Genomic DNA, 21,732 nt, shown 5'->3' with positions numbered 1-21,732 from the left:
CATTCAGGGCACGAAGCTCCCGTTCCACCACATCCCAAAGATGCTCTATTGGGTTGAGATCTGGTGACTGTGGGGGCCAGTTTAGTACAGTGAACTCATTGTCATGTTCAAGAAACCAATTTGAAATGATTCGACCTTTGTGACATGGTGCATTATCCTGCTGGAAGTAGCCATCAGGTCATAAAGGGATGGACATGGTCAGAAACAATGCTCAGGTAGGCCGTGGCATTTAAACGATGCCCAATTGGCACTAAGGGGCCTAAAGTGTGCCAAGAAAACATCCCCCACACCATTACACAACCACCACCAGCCTGCACAGTGGTAACAAGGCATGATGGATCCATGTTCTCATTCTGTTTACGCCAAATTCTGACTCTACCATCTGAATGTCTCAACAGAAATCGAGACTCATCAGACCAGGCAACATTTTTCCAGTCTTCAACTGTCCAATTTTGGTGAGCTTTTGCAAATTGTAGCCTCTTTTTCCTATTTGTAGTGGAGATGAGTGGTACCCGGTGGGGTCGTCTGCTGTTGTAGCACATCCGCCTCAAGGTTATACGTGTTGTGGCTTCACAAATGCTTTGCTGCATACCTCGGTTGTAACGAGTGGTTATTTCAGTCAAAGTTGCTCTTCTATCAGCTTGAATCAGTCGGCCCATTCTCCTCTGACCTCTAGCATCAACAAGGCATTTTCACCCACAGGACTGCCGCATACTGGATGTTTTTCCCTTTTCACACCATTCTTTGTAAACCCTAGAAATGGTTGTGCGTGAAAATCCCAGTAACTGAGCAGATTGTGAAATACTCAGACCGGCCTGTCTGGCACCAACAACCATGCCACGCTCAAAATTGCTTAAATCACCTTTCTTTCCCATTCAGACATTCAGTTTGGAGTTCAGGAGATTGTCTTGACCAGGACCACACCCCTAAATGCATTGAAGCAACTGCCATGTGATTGGTTGATTAGATAATTGCATTAATGAGAAATTGAACAGGTATTCCTAATAATCCTTTAGGTGAGTGTATATATATATATATATATATATATATATATATATATATATATATATATATATATAAGCACAGTACTGTTGTACATGTGTGAGACTAATACAATTCATTAAGGAGTTGAGGAGGTGATATATCCAGTTCAGACTTCTTGCTTCAGATTAATCATGGGCTGAAAAATAAAAAGGACACATGTTTAACAGCTCAAGCATGCTGGGTACAATTTCATTCAGTAAATGAACACTCTCTGCTCTACTGTGTGTTAATTCTGATGTTGGTAAAGTTAAATTATTTTTTGTTTGGAGAACACATGGATAGCTACACTGCTCAAACAAATTAAGGGAACACATAAATCATAGATTGGATCTCGATGAAAGAAATATATTAAAGATCAAAATCTTTACTGTACATTGTGTAATTCGTTGAGAATAAAATGACATAACAATGGTCAATGGAAACCAAAATTACCAACCGATTGAGGACTGGATTCAAACTCACACCAAAAATCAAAGTAAACAATTGAAATCACAGGCTGTTCCAACTTGCGTGAATTTCATCACGGCAACTCATAATGTGACTCAGTAGTGTGTATGGCCCCCATGTGCCTGTTTGCACTCCTGACAATGGCTGGGCATGCTCCTGATGAGATGGCAGATGGTGTCCTGGGGGATCTCCTCCCAGACCTGAATCAGGGCATCAGTGAGCTCCTGGACAGTCTGGGCGCTACTTGGCGGCATCTGATGCACTGATACATAACGTCCCAAAGGTTCTCAATTTGATTCAGGTCTGGGGAACATGATGGCCAGTCAATGGCACCAATGCCTTCATCATCCAGGAACTGCCTACACACTCTGGCCACATGAGGCCGGGCATTGTCCTGCACCAGAAGGAACCCAGTGCACTAGTGTAAGGTCTGACGATGGCTCTGAGGATTTCATCCCGGTACCTAAAGTCAGGGTACCGTTGGCTAGCATGTGGAGGTCTGTGCGACCCTCCAAGGATATGCCTCCCCAGACATCACTGACCCACCGCCAAACCGGTCATGCTGGATGATGCTGCAGGCAGTTTAACATTCACTACGGCATCTCCAGACTCTTTCACGTCTGTCACATGTGCTCAGTTGTGAACCTGCTCTCATCTGTGAAGAGAACAGGGCGCCAATGGCGGACCTGCCAATTCTGGTGTTCTGGTGAATGCCAATTGAGCTGCACGGTGCTGGGCTGTGAGCACAGGTCCCACGAGAGGACGTCGGGTCCTCATGCCACCCTCATGGTATCTGTTTCTGACAGTTTGGTCAGAAACATGCACACCAGTAGCCCGCTGGAGGTCATTTTTTTGAGTAGTGTATATTACTAGAATTTAGAATTGCACTAAAAAGCAAACTTGGGGCTCCCAAATCAGAGTACATAATACATTGTTTTGTCTTGTTCTCCTAGAGCAGTGAGAAATAGGCCATAGTGGAGTGGGTAGAAGTGTACAGAATCAGTGGCCTACATAATTTAATTTGTAGTTGAAGCCTTGAGAATGGACAAACATCTTAATTTCTAATGTTCTGAATGTAAACTGTGTTGTATATACATTATGCAACCAGTAACTCTTAATGCAGTGGGATGGGAAAGTTGTTTTTAAAATGTAGCAATGTAATTTTGTTACATTCTTCAGGAAATGTTTTTTATTCTGTATCTTACCTGTCTCTGATGGCTTGTAGACAAACCTTTTCTTTCTTTTGATCCCCCCACAAAATTGTAGGTCAGTCTGTAATTTTCCTTCTAGGGATTTGATTTTCACTGAATATCTAATTTTAACTGATTTGACTTTAACATTGAGATGTTCATCTAGTTTCTTTCTTTTGTGAGCAGCACATTTACAAAAATAACAAATGTGTATGACTTCCCTGTATCGTGATAATTTATATTAATTTCCATTATTATTTCTCTACGGGAGAATGAAACTGCATTTGTGTTGCTTTCAGTGGTGCCCCCAGAAATTTTTCATAGGGGGGGCCACTGAAAATCTTGGGGCGGCACACCAAAACCAAAAGCCATTACTGAATTTCAGGAATTCTATTATGCTGTTGTAGTATATAGGTGAGTTGGAAACTGTCAATATGAGAGTTAAGGAATCACATACTGATATTTTTTGTTTTTTTATTTTACAGTTAATGTAACGAATTATCTGATGTGCAGACTAATACCGGTACAATTAACATTTTGAGTTCTACAACAATCCTGTGTATACATGTTAGCTTAATAATCTAGTTGTCCATTTCCATGAGGCAGACTGTCATCTGGCAGTGCACTGTGCAGCAGCAGGCTGGGGGAGGGGTGACAGGGGTCAGGGTGTGACGCAGTGACGGATGGTCAAAAGCAGCTGATTGGCTATGCATTTGTTATTTTCTTTCACATGAACTATTATGAAAAATATACATTATTGATTTAAATGAATAGTACCTAATGTAAAATATCAGATAGAAGCATATTATGCATATTCAGAAGCATGTTACGCATATGCGACTTGTGAGGGGGGCCAGTGGGGGGGCACCGATTGTATCAGGGTGGCCGTGGGCGCCACTGGTTGCTTTAATCTGTCCTGTGTAGCATATCAGCATAGCATATCCATGTGTGTTAGCATATCAGAATAAAATATAGAGTCGTAGAGAAATGTAGCTATCTGGTTGTAACTAACTTGGCAGAACGTATTCTTAAGAACAACCAATACATTTATAAAGAATTATGAATATGCCTACAACACTCTGGGATCCATAACTTACTCAAACAGTTTTTCACAAATTCAGTGTTAGCATGTTTTCTTGGATAACCTCCACATAAGCTTAATCAATTACAATAACTGTTAATAAATTAATTAATCAAACATCCATAACATTGTGTGCAGCATTGACTATTTTGTATGGGATTCATTAAAAAAAATAAAAATAAAAAAAAACTTGTCCTGTTACCATTGTCAATAGATCTATTGCACATTTTTCAAGATAGTGGTTTATTTCTGCAGTCCGTAAATTTAAGAAACATCTGCCTGTCATTTGTTTCACAAGCAGCTGGACTTGTCTGTGGACACACAATTCTGAAGCATGCACACTGTTTTGTAAATGTTGTCAGCAAATGTAGTAGCATTGTCCTACTACATATAGTTAACGGTATTTAGGGTTTACCAATTTGATTAAAATTGGGCAGCAGCGTGGAGTAGAGGTCTTCACGGGTCCACCCGAACCCAGAGGACCCGGGACCCGACCCGAGACCCGTATGGGTTCGGGTCCATATTTTAAACAGTCAGCCGGGTCGGGTCCCATTCTTGTACTTCGGGCCCTGAGTCTGTTTAACATTGTGTGTAATACCCGAATGATGCGATGACTTTACCAATAGACGATTGGCTCTTTTATTTAGAAGGCGGGACTTATTCCGCCATATCGGTGTTTGACGGATGACGTAAACCGAAGTGCATTATTGGTGTTGGCGCGATTTGTGAGATATTGTGGTTGGAGTTCGCTCGCTTTGTATATCTAAAATCTATGGCAGACACGTCTCAGAGAGCACAGATGACTGCAAATTAGTAATGCTAACGTCAGCGGCCGTGGCACTGAACGAGCAGTCGTTATTATAGTCCAAAAGGGCAAACAGTGGAAGTTATCGTATTAAGCGAGATACAAAAAAACTGAAAAGCTGCAAAGTCACGTTTGTCATCCGCCACCGTGACAGCAAGTGGACATTTGAAGCTGAAATAATGAGTGGATTATATATGCTCTTTCAATCCGCAAGAGAGGAACAACATGGATGTTATTTTACCAACTTTCTTGGCAAGGATGGATTGTATGCGTCACAGTCAGGTGCAGGAGAGAAGGTTACTAACGTTACATTAGGTAAGACACAAAGTTTTATTTTCACAACTTGTAAATTAACTTGTTAATAGCAATTAGCTGTGGGATCTGTGCCAATTAGGTTCAATCGGGTCTGTGTGTCCCGGCCGGGTCCGGGTCCAGATTTCAAATAATAGACGGGTCTGAGTCAGTTCCGGGGAGTACATTTACGGCATTTCTCGGTTCTGCACGGGTCCAGGTCCAAACATTCAAATAATAGACGGGTCTGGGTCAGTTCTGGATAGCACATTTCCGGGTCTCTTTGGGTTCGGGCACACATTTTCAGACCCGTGAAGACCTCTAGTGTAGAGTAGTTAGGGTTCTGGATTCTGGAGTGGAGGGTTGTGGGCTCAATCCCCAGGTGGGGGCACTGCTGTTGTACACTTGAGCAAGGTACTTTACCTAGATTGCTCCAGTAAATACCCAGCTATATAAATGGGTACAAATATAAAAATAATGTGATATGTTGCAGCAGTTGTCAGTCACCCTGGATAATGGTGTCAGCTAAGGAATTGGGTAATAAATATTCCCTTCTTAATGTTATCAAACACATAAGAAGATGCCTTGTGTATTTTAAAAGTTATAAGATTTTGAAGTGAGTCTAAATGAGGGAAAGCTAAATAACGGGACATTTAAACGATTTTGAGAGAATTTTCGGGACACCGGCCAGGAAGTATGGTCATACTATATGGGGGGCCAAACAGGCCATAATAAATTGGTTTTCATGCATACTATATTAGTCTGTGTGTGTACTATATTGGTTTGTGTGCGTACTATTGGTTTGCTTGTGTAATATATTGGATAATTTTGCTTGAATACTATATTGGTTTGTGTGTATACTATATTGGTTTGCGTGCATACTATATTGGTTTGTGTGTGTACAATATGATTAGGTTATTATCATAACCCTGGTTCCCTGAAAAAGAAAGACAGCCATTACCGAATGGGAAGAGCCTTCTGAACTGTCAATCATGAAAACATGTACCAAAGCTGCCCTGTAGGGTCCCTGCTGGTAGGAGGAAGTCCCACCCCCGGCATCTGCATAAAAAGTCTCCTCCTGCCAGTTCCAACCTGCCATTTCTTCGCTCAGAAGGTCATCTGACCGAATGACCCCAAAAGGGTAATGGCTGTCTTTCTTTTTCAGGGAACCAGGGTTATGATAATAACCTAACATTCCCTTTCTAGTTGAAAGACAGCCATTACCGAATGGGAAGACTATACCAGAGCTGTTGCAAAGTCACGATACCTGATTCAGCTGCCTATAGGACTTCAGTGACCAGCATGGGGTGCACCTGGTCTGCAACATTCAGGCAGTAGAACCTTGCGAATAGGTAGGAAGGCTGGGTTTGTCCTCAGTGTGACCCTGTCGTTGCTTCCTGAGAAGGCTTTATCTACAGACAAGACATGAATTTAATTGATTCTCTTTGCCGAAGTAATCACTAAAAGGAAGGAAACCTTAAGAAAGAGAAAGTAGAGCTCTGTTGTGGAAATGGGCTAAAAGGGAGCTCAACTAAGCCCTTGAAGCACTAGTTCCAAGTCCCAGGCTAGAATTGTGCCTTTCAATGGTAGTCTCAACGGTCTCACCCCTTTCAGGAATTGGGAAGCTAGGAAGAGGTCTCCTGGGGAGGCATTGTCGATCTTATCGTGGCAAGCTGATATAGCAGCCAGATAGACCTTCAGAGTGGATGCAGATTTCCCTTCCTCCAGCAGCTGTTGCAGGAAGCATAGGATTGTCATCATGGGGCAGGACACCGGATCCACATGTCTGGCCAGGCACCAGTTATATGCATATTGGGCTCTGGTAGAGGGGGCTCTAGCTGATTGTAGTGTCTTCACAATGCTCTCCATCAGTCCCAGTGACATCAAACAGAGCCTTTCAGGGGCCAAACCCACAGCTGCAGCTATGCTGGGTTGGGGTGCCACAGGAGTCCGCCCACTTGACTCAGCTGGTCCTTTTGTAACGAGAGCTACCAGGGTTCTGCGTTGAGCATCTGCACCAGTGTTGCAAACCACAGTTGTCTCAGCCGCCGGGGGGCGACCAGGAGGACTTGGGTTCCTTCCTGGCAAATGTTCTCCAGTGTCGGTGGAAGAAGTGGCAGTGGGGGGAAGGCATATAGTAGTTCTTGTGGTCATGGGTGAGCGAAGGTGTCTACACCCAGGGGGCCTCCTTCCATCTTCAGGGAGAACACTTTGGGCAGTGAGTCGTTTCCTGAGTAGCAAAGAGGACAACTCGAGCTCGTCCCAGCCTCTCCCAGATCTGCTCCACCATGAATGCAACCTCCACTCCAAGCTGTCCGGCCCTCTGTGAGAGAAGAGATCCACTACATTGTTGGACATACCTGATAGGTGTATTGCCCTTATTGATTGGAGATTGTCCTGTTAGCACCCCCCTGAAGGGGTGGGGGGCAGAGTGGAATTGGAGATCGTATCTGTGGCTCATTGTCATTTGCACCCAGGAGTCCTGCGACTGCTGGGGCCGTTTTGACCTCGCCCACTGCCTCCCCTGGAACTCACTGCCTCCCCTGGAACTGTGGGTAGAGATAGTGGCATTGCTGTGGCTTCTTGAGCTGCAGGTCAGCATACTTCGAGGCTGTCTGCTTAGCCTTCGCTGAAAGCTCGATGCTCAGGTCCACTGTCTCCCTGAACATCTGCTTCGGTCTGCCCAAGTGTTTCCCGTCAAGGAGGAAACACCATGGACATGGTGTAATCAATACATGAAAAGTAATCTGTAATGTCTTGCTCAGTTGGCATGGTTAAGTTATTCAGTAACATTCTGGTTGAGGACAAATCTCGCACTGCTGCTTCCGCTTAATTTCCCTTTGTGCAAAGTTGTGAACCAATATAGTATGCATGCAATCCGATATATTATGGCCTGTTTGTCAACCTAGTTCCAGCGGTACCATGTGAGAGTAGGGGAGGGGGGCGGGGGATAGTGAAAAAGGAATCATGTGATTTGAAATTTAGACAAAGGTTTTACATTTTTTTAAATACACTGACACTTTTTCCCCCCCAAAATTCAACTACTCTCACAAATAATCAAATACTAGCATCCTTTTTAATATTTGAATAGTCCTTTTCTCCTTGAAAAATCAGTTCCTTATATGTTTGAATAAATCATGTTTAAAATTGTTAAATAATAACTATTACCCTTTCCATCCATGCAATTAACACAAGCATTAAAAATATACACTACCAGGACATTGAAGTGCTGACGGCACACTGCCTTGCTTTCCCAGTGCAGTAATACCAAGCTAATAACCAGCTCCAGGATGAGGAGGACAGCAGTCACTGCTTCTATTCCTGTGATTGGCTTAAAGGAAACAATGTCAATTTTAAACATTGTAAAGATCATATCAGTTTTATACTGGAGCAAACTATCACCATATTATAATATAATTATAATTATTATAATTATTATGTTTAAATGTTTAGTTAAATAAAATAAAATGATTATCAGACATTGTCTTAAAGCATAACAGACCACTGGCAGCCCTGATAAGTAGGTTCCCTATGTGCCTATATATTAACACTAAACAGAAATGGATTAATGAAGAACTTCCTTTTTAAAAGAAGCACAGTGACTCAAAATCCCCTAGCCTGCCAGCTATTGGAAAGAATGAAACAAACTACATTATTTCCATAGTTACTTTTTCAAAAACAGTTCACTTAAAAATCACAATAATGGCTTCCATCACTTTAAGAGATTGAATATATCTGCTAAGTCTACCAAGACACCCTTACCTGATGTTCTAAAATGGCATTTCCAGTGATATACAGCATTTGATGAAATTGTAAGTGGGTTCAGACAACCAACAGAAAAGTTGTAAAAAGTCATTTTTTTACATTTACATCTTCCTGCTTGTATTGAATCAATACTTACTTTGTGTAGGTTTTCACAGTCAATTTCTAATGAATTTTGACAGTGAACGATATGTTGGATATTGGTAACTGTACTTATGAAGAATACAAAAGCTGCTGTTGCCCAAAATAAACTGAAAAGGTTCATGACAAATGATGCCTTTGCCTGGAAATGTGAGAGGAAAATAAATAAATAAAGACATTATAACAAAAGACAGAGGCAGACAGAGTGTTTCCTTGAGTTTCACATGGTACCTTTATAGTTTACAGTTTTATGAAAGATTACAATAAAGACAAATGTTTGGAAGCTAGGAGTAATACATGTAACATGGAAAATTTAACTTTCAAAAGACACCTAAGGATGGAGAATGTTTGGTAAAAAAAATTTTGCTCTGCATTGATCAAATCACTAGCACTACTACATTTTGTGGTACTGTACTGAACATAAAATTGTGATGCGAAAACAACTTCTTCAACAATGGAATTGTACTACTATGATGATTATGATTATTATTATAAACCAACTATTTTGGCTACTGAATAGGGACATTAATATATACTCACTAAACACATGTTCGGGGAGGTTCCTGCTGCATACGATAGAAGTCCAGCAACAATGAACTTGAAAGGAACATGGAAAAAGTTAGATACTCTGTTTAAACTAACAAATCGTTTACATGGTGTTAAAATGTCTTGGGTTAATTAATTGCTTGGATTAGCTTTAAAATTTGTATTGCACTTATTTTGTAAGTTGCCCTGGATAAGGGTGTCTGCCAAGAAATAAAAAAAAAATAATAATAATAAAAAAAGACATTGACCTGTGGTCTTGGGCCTTACAACTCACCCAGGGTAAGCAGTAAGTAAGAAATGTCTTACATGTAATGTAAAAAAATCTTACCAGAATACTAGGCAGAGTAAATACTGCAGTAGTATAAGAATGCTGAAACAATAACAGGCCAAGACTGATGTTCAGTAGTCCAATAACTATTTGAGCAGTCTGAAAATAAAAAGAAAAGTATCATTGATGTCTTCAAAAATACTTTAAAATAAAGAACTATCTAAATGGAATTCATTATGACAAGATTTTCATTAGATTTGTGTCTAAATCTGGAATGGGTAACAAATACTTCTAATCGAAACTAACTACAAATTTATTTTCCAATATTTAAACACTTTACACTCCATTTGCAACTACATTTCTAGACTTTTAAAGCTGACTGTGTTTCTCTTTTACTCTTTCGACCTCTTCTGACACAGTATAGATTCTTTCTATTACAAAATATCTTAACTTTAAGGCTTTAAGGTTGTTGCCCTGCATTTTTTTTTATAAAACCTGTTGTTTTATCAGGGGCGTGTCCTCCTTGAAATGAGGCTGGCCACCCCAGTGACCCCCCCAGAAATGATGACCAAAGGACAAGGAAATTTCATTCTGCATTTTGAATGCAGAAAACCTGAAACTTTCAAATATCCCTAAAACGCTCATACATGCCTGAAAACTAACGAAACTCACAGGTGTTGTAGAAACCACTATACCTACAAATGCAATGAAAACTGCACTTGGTGGTCACATGCTGTTGCCGCCATATTGCGTTTAGTGGCACAATTGTGAAATGCCACCAAAATATAATTCTCCAAAACCAACTGGCATATGCCACTTCATACTCATTCATACCTTTTGCCCAACTATTATGCTTGTTCCTCAGAAGTTGCTCAGACACACGCTTTGTCCGCCATGTTGCGTTCTCTGATTCAAACTATGGGTCCTTCTACTCCATGCCACTTATACTCACTGTGACACAAACTGGCATGCACGACACTTATACAGAGTCCTACCAAGGCTATTAAAGGCGAGTTTCCCCAGTGAATAACATGGGTGCCATGGGCCAATGAAAAAAAACGTATGTGCCATGTCAGATACATTACACATTTCCTGCACACTGGAATACAGTACACACATGAAACTCTGCAGATGTGCTTTATGCCTATCCCTAGAACATAAAACCAGAGAATTAAGTTTGTGGGGTACACGGTTAAGCCGCAATGTTGGATTTAACATGTGTCTGCATGCAAATATGAAAACAGCTACTGCTCCGGAACTCTAATGCCCAGTGCCCTGAAGCTTTGCCTATCTTGCATAGATATTGCTATCTATCAAATCTACAAGAGGCAAGTGACTGCATGCAAAAACATGGCAGACACAAGCAAATGGCTGTGCACCTATGCAAAATATGTGTATTTCTTAAAGCATGAAATTTGATTTTTAAGACTTGAATTAAGTCCCCAAGTAGTCTTCTCTGTTCAAGGGTGAAAAGGTTCAGTTCCCTCTCTCCAAGTATGACATTCCCTCGCGGCATTCCCTTTGCTAACTATCCCAGAGTTCAGATCATTAATATAGATTAGAAAAAGCACAGGTCCTAATACTGATCCATGTGGAACTCCACTAATAACCTCACTCCAGTTAGAAGCAACTCCTCTTATCGACACTCTCTGTTTCCTATACATCAACCAGTTCATAATCCATCTACTTACATTACCCTGAATACCTACAGCTTCCAATTTAAGGATCAGTCTTTGGTGCAGAATCTTGTAAAAAGCTTTCTAAGTACATCATATCATATGCTTTGACGTGATCTACAGCTGTAGTTGCATGTTCCAAAGACATAATCTGCATCATCTAAACCCATGTTGACTATCACCAAGAATATGGTTTTCATTAAGATGCCCCTCTATTTTCTGTCTAATATTTTTTTCTAATATTTGTCTAAGTAATACAGGTGACACTGATTGGTCTGTAATTTCCTGTCTCAGTTGTGTCCCCTTTCTAGTGAATAGGCATGACATTTGCAGTTTTCCAATCAATTGGCACATCCCCTGTTCTAAGTGCCAATAGGAATATTTAAGTTAGCAGCCTATAAATAAGTTCCCTAATTTCCCTCAATTACTGTTGGAAATATACCACCTGGCCCAGGTGATTTGTTTGTGTTAAATTCTGCTAGTCTCTTTTGTACCTCCTCCTCATTTATCCAGATATCTCTTAGAGTTTGAATGGACTTATTGTTAACCTGTGGCAGGGACCAGGGGGGCAGGGAGCTCTGACAATGGGAGATGTCCCACTAAGGAAAAAAACAAAGGGAGACTTATAGTAGGAAAGTCCTGAAATGTTTGTACCTCAATGCCAGGAGTATGTAGCGTTAAGGGGGGGGTGTCTTTTGATAGAGCATCCTTGGGAGGATGGCACCGAGAATGGGCCAAATGGCTTGGAATCCCTTCTGTGAAAATGTCTGGGGAATAGGGCCTGGAGGTAATAAAAACCCTTTGAAGCAGGCGAGAGCAGAAATCCCGAAACAGAGCTACGAACCCAGGCCAACCGGCATTTCCAAAAGATGGCATGGATTGACATCAGTCATAAATCGAGCGTCCTCCAATAGGACACTGGGGGCTGAAACCGAAATCCAATCTCACAAACTCAAGAACCAATCATCTATTGATCTGACAGGCGTATAAAGGGTAGTGCATGGCATCTCTCTTTCTCTCTCTCTCACCTGAACCAGTAACTCAATGCCACAGCTCAACCTGTAGCTCTGTAGCAAGAAACGGAACTGGAAACCAACTAAGTCTTTGCCGGCAACAGAATAGTTGAACTGGGAGAAGGAGATTGAGCCGTATGAAGAATTCTTTAAAGAACTTTATTAAGTAAAGAACTTTAGAAACTGCACATGCCTGCCTGTACCCATCTGATCAGTAGAGTTTTACAGCTGGACAAGTCGACTGCAATACGAAAGTGTTCAGTCATTTAAATAGCTATTGAGTCTTAAGAAACTTGACCCTTGGAAACTAACAGGGCCCTGCTTTCCTCAAAGACTTTGTCTTCAAGTAACTACGGTGGAAAACCCTGCTTGCCAAGAAGACATCCTGTGCACAACCTTGGAGCCTTCAAACCAGTGGAAAATCTGTTTGGAAAAGACTCTACTTTTGTGAAACCCTAACTTCCAGGTGCATTGACTGAAGTGGAAGTTATTGGACAAAGCCGAACCAGACTGCCTTTGTTCCAAACCACACGGACCTTGTGCCGTGTGTTTTTATTTGAGCCCAAAGACAGAGAGGCCTCTCTGCGACGAAGTTCAGATAAGTTTAACAATTCAGAGTTTATTATTCATGACATTTGAGAAATCAATTAGAAATGTTATTCTGTGAGTCATACATTTTAGAATGTGTAATATCATTTAGTATTTTCTTAAATATAAATGAGTGCTGCATTAAACTGTTTTGTTTGACAATTTTAGAAATAAAATCTGTCAATGCCGAGAAATATCTTCTCATTCCTGTTTAACTGTTTAGTCAGAAATTGACACACGTTAATAGACACTAGATTATAGGTGGCCCTGCTTATCCTTAATCATTGAACATTAATCAATTAGGGAGAATTGTGGTAACAAGAAATGTTTTTCTTTCTCGGCACCCAAACGTAAATGAGACTGATATATACAGTGAGGGAAAAAAGTATTTGATCCCCTGCTGATTTTGTAAGTTTGTCCACTGACAAAGAAATGATCAGTCTATAATTTTAATGGTGTATTTTAACTGGGAGAGACAGAATAACAACAAAAAAATCCAGAAAAATGCATTTCAAAAAAGTTATAAATTGATTTGCATGTTAATGAGGGAAATAAGTATTTGACCCCTTCGACTTAGTACTTGGTGGCAAAGCCCTTGTTGGCAATCACAGAGGTCAGACATTTCTTGTAGTTGGCCACCAGGTTTGCACACATCTCAGGAGGGATTTTGTCCCACTCCTCTTTGCAGATCCTCTCCAAGTCATTAAGGTTTCGAGGCTGACGTTTGGCAACTCGAACCTTCAGCTCCCTCCACAGATTTTCTATGGGATTAAGGTCTGGAGACTGGCTAGGCCACTCCAGGACCTTAATGTGCTTCTTCTTGAGCCACTCCTTTGTTGCCTTGGCTGTGTGTTTTGGGTCATTGTCATGCTGGAATACCCATCCACGACCCATTTTCAATGCCCTGGCTGAGGGAAGGAGGTTCTCACCAAAGATTTGACGGTACATGGCCCCATCCATCATCCCTTTGATGCGGTGCAGTTGTCCTGTCCCCTTAGCCAAGTACCAAGTTTGGCTTATGAGATTTTTCTGGGGTCAAATTTCATGCTTTTATAAATACATGTATTTTGCATATGTGCACAGTAATTTGCTTGTTACTGCCATGTTTTTGCACACAGTCATTTGCCTCTTGCAGATTTGATAGATAGCAGTATCTATGTAAGATATACAAAGTTTCAGGGCACTGGGCTTTAGAGTTCCGGAGCAGTAGCCGTTTTCATATTCATGGACACGTGTTAAATAAAAAAAAATTGCGGCTTAACCGTGTAACCCACAAACTTAATTATCTGGTTTTATGTTCAAGGCATAGGCATAAACATATGTGCAGAGTTTCATGTGTGTACTATATTCCAGTGTGCAGGAAATGTGGAATGTCTGACGTGGCACATACATTTTTTTTCATTGGTCCAAACACTGGCAAGTATGAGTGTTTTAGGGGCATTTGAGGGGCACTTCGTACATGGAAGCCTAAAAACCCAACAATTACAGTAGTAATTATACTATAATAATAAATATAGCTGCAAGCAGCAATGCAGGGGGCCAAGTACACATCTACACAGTACCATCGAGTCTAACACATTGTAATATAGTTCAGAACTAAAGTTTATGACATCTTATGCAATTAAACCATTGCTGAAAATTGATTGGCTCATAGCGGCCATCTTGTTTCATCAATCATATTGCCATTAACAAATCTGATGAAGGACCTAGCCAAGGGCATGTGTACAAAACTTCACATCAATCAGACTTGCGGTTTCAGAGAAGAAGATGTTTGAACATTATTCAAACTTGGGATTACATCCAAGATGGACGCCATGGCATGTGACATATGGCTGCCATATTCCATATGGTATAGCTCTGCATAAAGGCCGGTTCACACTCCGTCGCCCGACCGTCGCCCAACCACAAACTCAGCGACGGCGAGCTGTCCAGCGATTGTCGCCCGATCAAGTCACTCGTGTTGTCCATCGCTGAACTATAAACGCGCAGCAATGCCCCAGCTAACCTAAAGCCAAAACAGATTAGAGCACACATGGATGAAAAAGCAGTTCATGTTTGACGGTGGGGATGGTGTTCTTGGGGTCATAGGCAGCATTCCTCCTCCTCCAAACACGGCGAGTTGAGTTGATGCAAAGAGCTCGATTTTGGTCTCATCTGACCACAACACTTTCACCCAGTTCTCCTCTGAATCATTCAGATGTTCATTGGCAAACTTCAGACGGGCCTGTACATGTGCTTTCTTGAGCAGGGGGACCTTGCGGGCGCTGCAGGATTTCAGTCCTTCACAGTGTAGTGTGTTACCAATTGTTTTCTGGGTGACTATGGACCCAGCTGCCTTGAGATCATTAACAAGATCCTCCCGTGTAGTTCTGGGCTGATTCCTCACCATTCTCATGATCATTGAAACTCCACGAGGTGAGATCTTGCATGGAGCCCCATACTGAGGGAGACAGTTATTTTGTGTTTCTTCCATTTGCGAATAATCGCACCAACTGTTGTCACCTTTTCACCAAGCTGTTTGGCGATGGTCTTGTAGCCCATTCCAGCCTTGTGTAGGTCTACAATCTTGTCCCTGACATCCTTGGACAGCTCTTTGGTCTTGGCCATGGTGGAGAGTTTGGAATCTGATTGATTGATTGCTTCTGTGGACAGGTGTCTTTTATACAGGTAACGAGCTGAGATTAGGAGCACTCCCTTTAAGAGAGTGCTCCTAATCTCAGCTCGTTACCTGTATAAAAGACACCTGGGAGCCAGAAATCTTGTTGATTGATAGGGGATCAAATACTTATTTCCCTCATTAACATGCAAATCAATTTATAACTTTTTTGAAATGCGTTTTTCTGGATTTTTGTGTTGTTATTCTGTCTCTCACTGTTAAAATACACCTACTATTAAAATTATAGACTGATCATTTCTTTGTCAGTGGGCAAACATACAAAATCAGCAGGGGATCAAATACTTTTTTCCCTCACTGTATGTATATATATATATATATATATATAATGATAAGTTATTTGACTTAAATACTAACCTGCATTAGTTATTTAATGTCCGACTAACAATACTAATGAGAGACTCACCTTCGTCTTACTAACTGGTAGTGTAGTCAATGTGTTTGTAATTTTGTGTAAGGTTTTGTTTGTTATCACATGTTTTCCATGGTCTTTGATTTGGTCACGGAAGTGATTTGTCTTTGATATGTTGATCTTGAGTGAATTTTAATTAGTTTTTCCCTTTTTGTATAACTAGTGTGGTGCTACATTTTATCTTTGTTTTTAATAAATTTGAGAATTTATATCTTTGGAATTGGTGTCTGCATCCAATTATTGCAGAAATTGAATTCTACAAGATTCTAGGATTCTTGATAAGGTGATACTTAAATTCACTTCTTTAACTGAAATTTGTAAGTGTACCTTACGCTACAAGTATAAGGAACAAGATGTTAGATCTAGAAGCCACAGTGCTGGTGTGTGACTATGATGTTGTAGGAGTGACAGAAACATGGCTTACAGAAAATTATGGGGATAAATACAAGTTGAAAGGATACACACAGTTTAATCAAAGAGGTGGTGGGGTAGCATTATATGTCAGAACTGACATTGAGGCAGAAGAACTCAAATGATCCTGCAAATGAAACGGAATCTCTGTGGGTTAAACTTTTGAATAAAAGAGTATCAGTTAGCTAGTGGTAGGAGTGTGTTACAGACCACCCAACTCAGTGAGTCAGAGACATGTTGAATTGTACAGTGTAATCAGGACTGCATGTCGCATGGTTAGCTTTGAGGTACACTACCTGTCAAAAGTTTTAGAACACCCCAATTTTTCCAGTTTTATTGAAATTTAAGCAGTTCAAGTCCATAACCTGAAATGGTACAAAGGTAAGCGGTAAACTGCCAGAGGTTAAAAAAAAAAGTTTGTTACCAAAAACTGAAATATAATGTACATTTCATACATATATTTCGTACATATATTGTATTACTGCACCCTCTTAAGCATTATTTGGCAGTGTTACGCACAGCTTCTGTGCATAGAAGTTACACTGTATTCCTACAATGCACACATTGTTTGAAAGCTTAGTCTCTTGGCTACCAGCACGTTTCATTCTCAAACATATCCGATTTACAGTTTCCCCTGTCATTCAGAGCCCAGGGGGTAAATGCGCAGTCTGCTCCGGGGGGTCTCATTCAGACAGTCACAGATCACTCAGTTTCAATTGGATTTCTTTGTAAATAGACCTGTTTAGTTTAGAACAACATAACAATTAATCCAGTATATATTATTCTATCAAAGAGAAGTTCAGATCCAATTATGTAAAATCGTTGTGTATTAGTACACTGTAAACAGAGTTTTCCATCTTGACATTTTGAGCTCTCTACGGGTGTGTGTTGCTTCTACCAAAACGTGGATGGTTTGTTTTGATCAGTAGACTGGGTTCAGAATGTCATAATTGTCAATATTTTCTGAGATTTTGTATTCCTACTCAGACCGAGTATCCCACCACCTCCCCCATTTCAGAATGCAGAGGGGGGGCGTAAATGCAGGGGGGGTATAAAAATCTAGTTTCTCACATCAGATAATGCTTCTCAGCTTTCATGGGCTACCAAACACTTGGCAAACAACACAACAGTGAAGAGTACACATGGGATTAAAGAGAAGCACATGGATTTGGTGCCCTTTTAAGGGTACCAGAGGGGTTTGTCAGCTTAAGGGGTAAAATTGTGTTAAACAAAACGATTCCAATTGTTTATTTGTTCTATGTTTTAATTTCAGAGTACATTGAGACATAAAACTGCGTACATTTCAATAAAAACTTGAAAAATTGAGGTGTTCTAAAACTTCTAAAAAGTGTATACTTTCAAAAAACAAGGACCAAGTCTAAAACAATGGTCTACAATTTTAGAAAAGCAAACCTTGAAGGTATGAGGCAGAACTTAGAAGCGTTAGACTGGAGTACAATGGATACAGATTCAGTTGAAAATGGATGGTTATATTTAAACTACTTGTTTACTGTATGTCTCGTATAGACTTGTGTAAATTTGAATTTATAAAATGTATTTTGCCTTGAAATGCACTGTATTGCACTTTGTATTGCTCTTATATTTAATAAGTTGCCCTGGACAATGGCATCTGCTATAATAATATAATAATAATAATAATAATAATAATAATAATAATAATAATAATAATAATAATAATAACAATAATAATAGGAGAAATTTGTACCAACAATTAAGGACCAAACAACATTGGCCAAAATCATTTAATAGAAGTATGCAAAACAATATCAACAGAAGTAAAATGTTGTATAGGGCATACAAAAAGATAGAGATGAAACAAAATACTTAAAATATATAGAACTCTAAAGAGATGTTAAGAGAGGGATCAGGAAAGCAAAGACAGTAATAGAAAGAAACCTAGATCTTGGAGCTCAAACTAATGCAAAGAGCTTTTTTCAATACTACAACAGCAAGAGGTCAATAAAGGAGGAAGTGAAATGGGTAAAGGCTAAAAATGGAAGTAGCTTAGAAAACGAACAAGATGTGGCAAATGTTCTAAATTAGTATTTTGCAGAGTATTTTGTTTACTGATTTAACAATCAGTCTAGTCAAACCCTAAGAGTGATCAGGATAAACGAGGAGGAAGTACTAAATGGACTAGCAGAATTAAAAACATACAAATCACCTGGGCCAGATGATATATTTCCAACAGTACTTAAAGAAATTAGGGAAATTATTTATAGACTGATTAACTAAAATATTCCAAATGACACTTAGAACTGGGGATGTGCCAACTGACTGGAAGACAGCAAATGTCATACTTATCCTCAAGATAGAGGATAAAACGGAGCCAGGAAATTACAGACCAATCAGTCTCACCTGTATCACTTGTAAAATTTTGGAAAAAATGATTAGACAGAAAATAGAGGTGCATCTTAATGGGAACCATATTCTTGGTGATAGTCAACATGGGTTTAGACGAGGCAGATCATGTCTTACTAATCTATTAAAAAAAATTGAACATGCAACTGCAGCTGTAGATCATGTGAAAGCATATGATATGATATACTTAGATTTTCAGAAAGCTTTTGTTAAGGTTCTACACCAAAATTGGAAGTGCGGTCCAGGGGGAGGATTGCTCCCGGAATGTGGTCCGGGGGGATGGGGGTGACTGCTGGGAAGGTAGGGTCTGGAAGGAGGATTGCTGCTAAAGTGCGGTACAAGTTCAAAGTTGCGGCATGGATAGGGGGAGGAGCGATCGTGATGCGCAGGGCCTCCCAGTCTCAGGGCCCCCCTTAATCATCATCACCTTTCCCCCTTTACTGTGCTGCTAGCTGTAGGTATTCAGGGTAATATATGTAGATGGATTATGAACTGGTTGATGTATAGGAAACAGAAGGTGTCAATAAGAGGAGTTGCATTTACCTGGAGTGAGGTTGTTAGTGGAGTTCCACACGGATCAGTATTAGGGCCTATGTTTTTTCTAATCTATATTAATGATCTTGACACTGGAATAGTTAGCAAACTTCTCAAATTTGCAGGTGATACTAAATTAGGTGGCTCGGAAGATACAATCTTGGCTGCACAGGTTATTCAAAGGGACTTGGATAATATTCAGGTGTGGGCCAACACCTGGCAGATGAAATTCAATGTGGACAAGTGCAAGGTATTACATGCAGGTAATAAAAATGTCCACTATAATTACACAATGGGAGGAATAGAATTAGAAGAAGTAAAGCTTGGGAAAGACCTAGGAGTCTATGTGGACTGCTCACTTTATCCAAACAATGTGGGAAAGCAATAAAAAAGGCAAACAAAATGCTAGGGTATATTGTCATAAGTGTAAAATTTAAAACAAGGGAAGTAATATTAAGACTGTACAATGCACTAGTAAGACCTCATCTGGAATACTGTGTACAGTTCTGGGCTCCACACTTGAAAGATATCGTTACTCTAGAGGCAGTTCAGAGGAGAGCAACCAGAGTTATTCCAGGTTTGAAAGGAATGTCCTAGTGAGAGAACTGAACCTTTTCATTCTGAAACAGAGATGACTACGTGGGGACTTGATTCAAGTCTTCAAAATCTTGAAAGGCATTGACCGCATCAAACCAGAGGAGCTTTCCAAGATCAGCAGGAACACAAATGGAAACTGGACTTCAAGGCATTCAAGACAGAACACAGGAGACACTTTTTCACACAGAAAGTTGTTACAATCTGGAACAAACTCCCCAGCAATGTGGTTGAAGCTGAAAATTTGGTAACATTAAAAAAATAGACTGGATAAGATCCTTGGCTCACTTAGTTATTAATGGGCACCAAACGAGCATTATGGGTCAAATGGCCTCCTCTTGTTTATAAACTTTCTTATGTTGTTATCTGTTTTTCCTTTTGCAAAAACCTCTGTGAAATACTAATATAGAACATTTGCAACATCTTGTTCGTTTTCTAAGATACTTCTATTTTTAGCCTTTAGCTGTTTCACTTACTCCTTTATTGACCTCTTGCTGTTATAGTATTGAAAAAAGCTCTTTACATTAGTTTTAGCTCCAAGAGCTGTGTTTATTTTTATTTCCCTCTTTGCTTTTCATTGCTTTCAATATCTCCACACAGCAACATCTTATCATGCTTGGTTTCATTTGAAAGCCCCAAGTCTCTAGTTTCCAGGGATGTAAATGTATCTGCTATAATAATGCCAGAGTTATTAATATACTGTGTATCTCAACTCGCTGGCGAAGTGTAATGGATATATTTTCTATTAGAATGTCCCCCCATAATGCAATCTTGTCATCAGCCTACTGTGTTTTTAATATTTGATTGGCTGGTGAAAGAGCTGGTTTGTTGTGGACTTTATTTTGACATGAGGATAATGTAAACTGCACCTTAAAAATGTAATACATTTTTCAGAAATACATCAAATCCTTTATTTGTAACTTTAATGGGTTTTCTCACTGTGTATTCATTAATATAATAATCTGATAATAGCTACTATGACACGACAGAACATAGACTTACCCCTAAAGCCTTTGGTTGCCCTTTTAGAAAAACCTTGTAGGCATCTTTAAACACACAATGAAATTTCTCTGGCATCATTTCTCCTTCCTGTGCATTGTTTAGCAAAGGGATTGTGATTACCATGGTGTCATCTGATATGAAGGTTAGAGCCATTTTCTGCAAGGGGTAAAAAATAAGCAATGAGTTAGATTCCTTTAATCTATAGTGTGCCACATAACTTAACTCTTAGTCTAACCTGTAATGTTTACCAAAGTATTTTAGTTGTTTTCCCATGGTATTTCCATAGTTTACTATGTAGCCTATGTACTTTGCAGTAATTTTGCGATTGCTTGTATCATGGTTTTCTATACCTTTGCCAAGATTTCAAATCTTGAAGCTTTCAAATAGGACTTTATATTTAGCATCAACACAATCTACCCCAAAGTGATAAAGCTAAAATAAATATTAATATTATTTTAATAAGTTCGATTTTCAAAGATAAACAGATGATTCTCAATTGTATAAGTATTCAACATCTTGGTAACACTTTATATTAGGTACCGGTATAACTCATTAATTAATATATGAATGCTATAGGATTTAAACATCAATACATCATGAACATCATCTGAGTTCTGATGTTGAGCACATTAACCCACACTTACCCTAACCCTAACCCTAAAACCTAACCCTAACCCTGTTATACATGTGATTAACATGATGAAGTGCATGAAATATTCATGTGTTTATCCTACGGTATTCATACAGTTAGGGAAAAAAGTATTTGATCCCCTGCTGATTTTGTACGTTTGCCCACTGACAAAGAAATGATCAGTCTATAATTTTAATAGTAGGTGTATTTTAACAGTGAGAGACAGAATAACAAAAAAAA

The 21,732-nt window shown here is 39.8% G+C and overlaps 1 protein-coding gene across 1 annotated transcript; it reads right to left on the bottom strand.

Moving 5' to 3' along the window:
* Window positions 1-911: 911 nt before the first annotated feature.
* On the bottom strand, window positions 912-21,014 carry LOC136759642 (membrane-spanning 4-domains subfamily A member 4D). The gene is made up of 6 exons (XM_066714615.1): window positions 20,862-21,014; window positions 9,636-9,734; window positions 9,302-9,358; window positions 8,760-8,903; window positions 8,073-8,189; window positions 912-1,180 (listed from the first exon to the last, which is right to left on the bottom strand). The coding sequence occupies exons 1-6, from the start codon at window positions 21,012-21,014 to the stop codon at window positions 1,151-1,153; spliced, it is 600 nt and encodes a 199-aa protein (XP_066570712.1). The 3' UTR covers window positions 912-1,150.
* Window positions 21,015-21,732: the final 718 nt, after the last annotated feature.

Source organism: Amia ocellicauda, chromosome 10 (genome assembly GCF_036373705.1).
Source record: "Amia ocellicauda isolate fAmiCal2 chromosome 10, fAmiCal2.hap1, whole genome shotgun sequence".
Lineage (NCBI taxonomy): Eukaryota > Metazoa > Chordata > Actinopteri > Amiiformes > Amiidae > Amia > Amia ocellicauda.
The sequence above is the reverse complement of the archived record's forward strand: the minus strand, read 5'-3'. Positions and strand labels throughout refer to the sequence as shown.

Bases quoted from the DNA above. Each gene is read 5' to 3' on its own strand.
- LOC136759642 (XM_066714615.1), bottom strand. From the start codon at position 21,014: ATGGCTCTAACCTTCATATCAGATGACACCATGGTAATCACAATCCCT. The intron at 9,359-9,635 runs GTAAGATTTTTT...GTTCCTTTCAAG, and splicing joins TTACTCTGCCTAGTATTCTG to TTCATTGTTGCTGGACTTCT. The intron at 8,190-8,759 runs GTAAGTATTGAT...GTTTCCTTTAAG, and splicing joins ACTGTGAAAACCTACACAAA to CCAATCACAGGAATAGAAGC.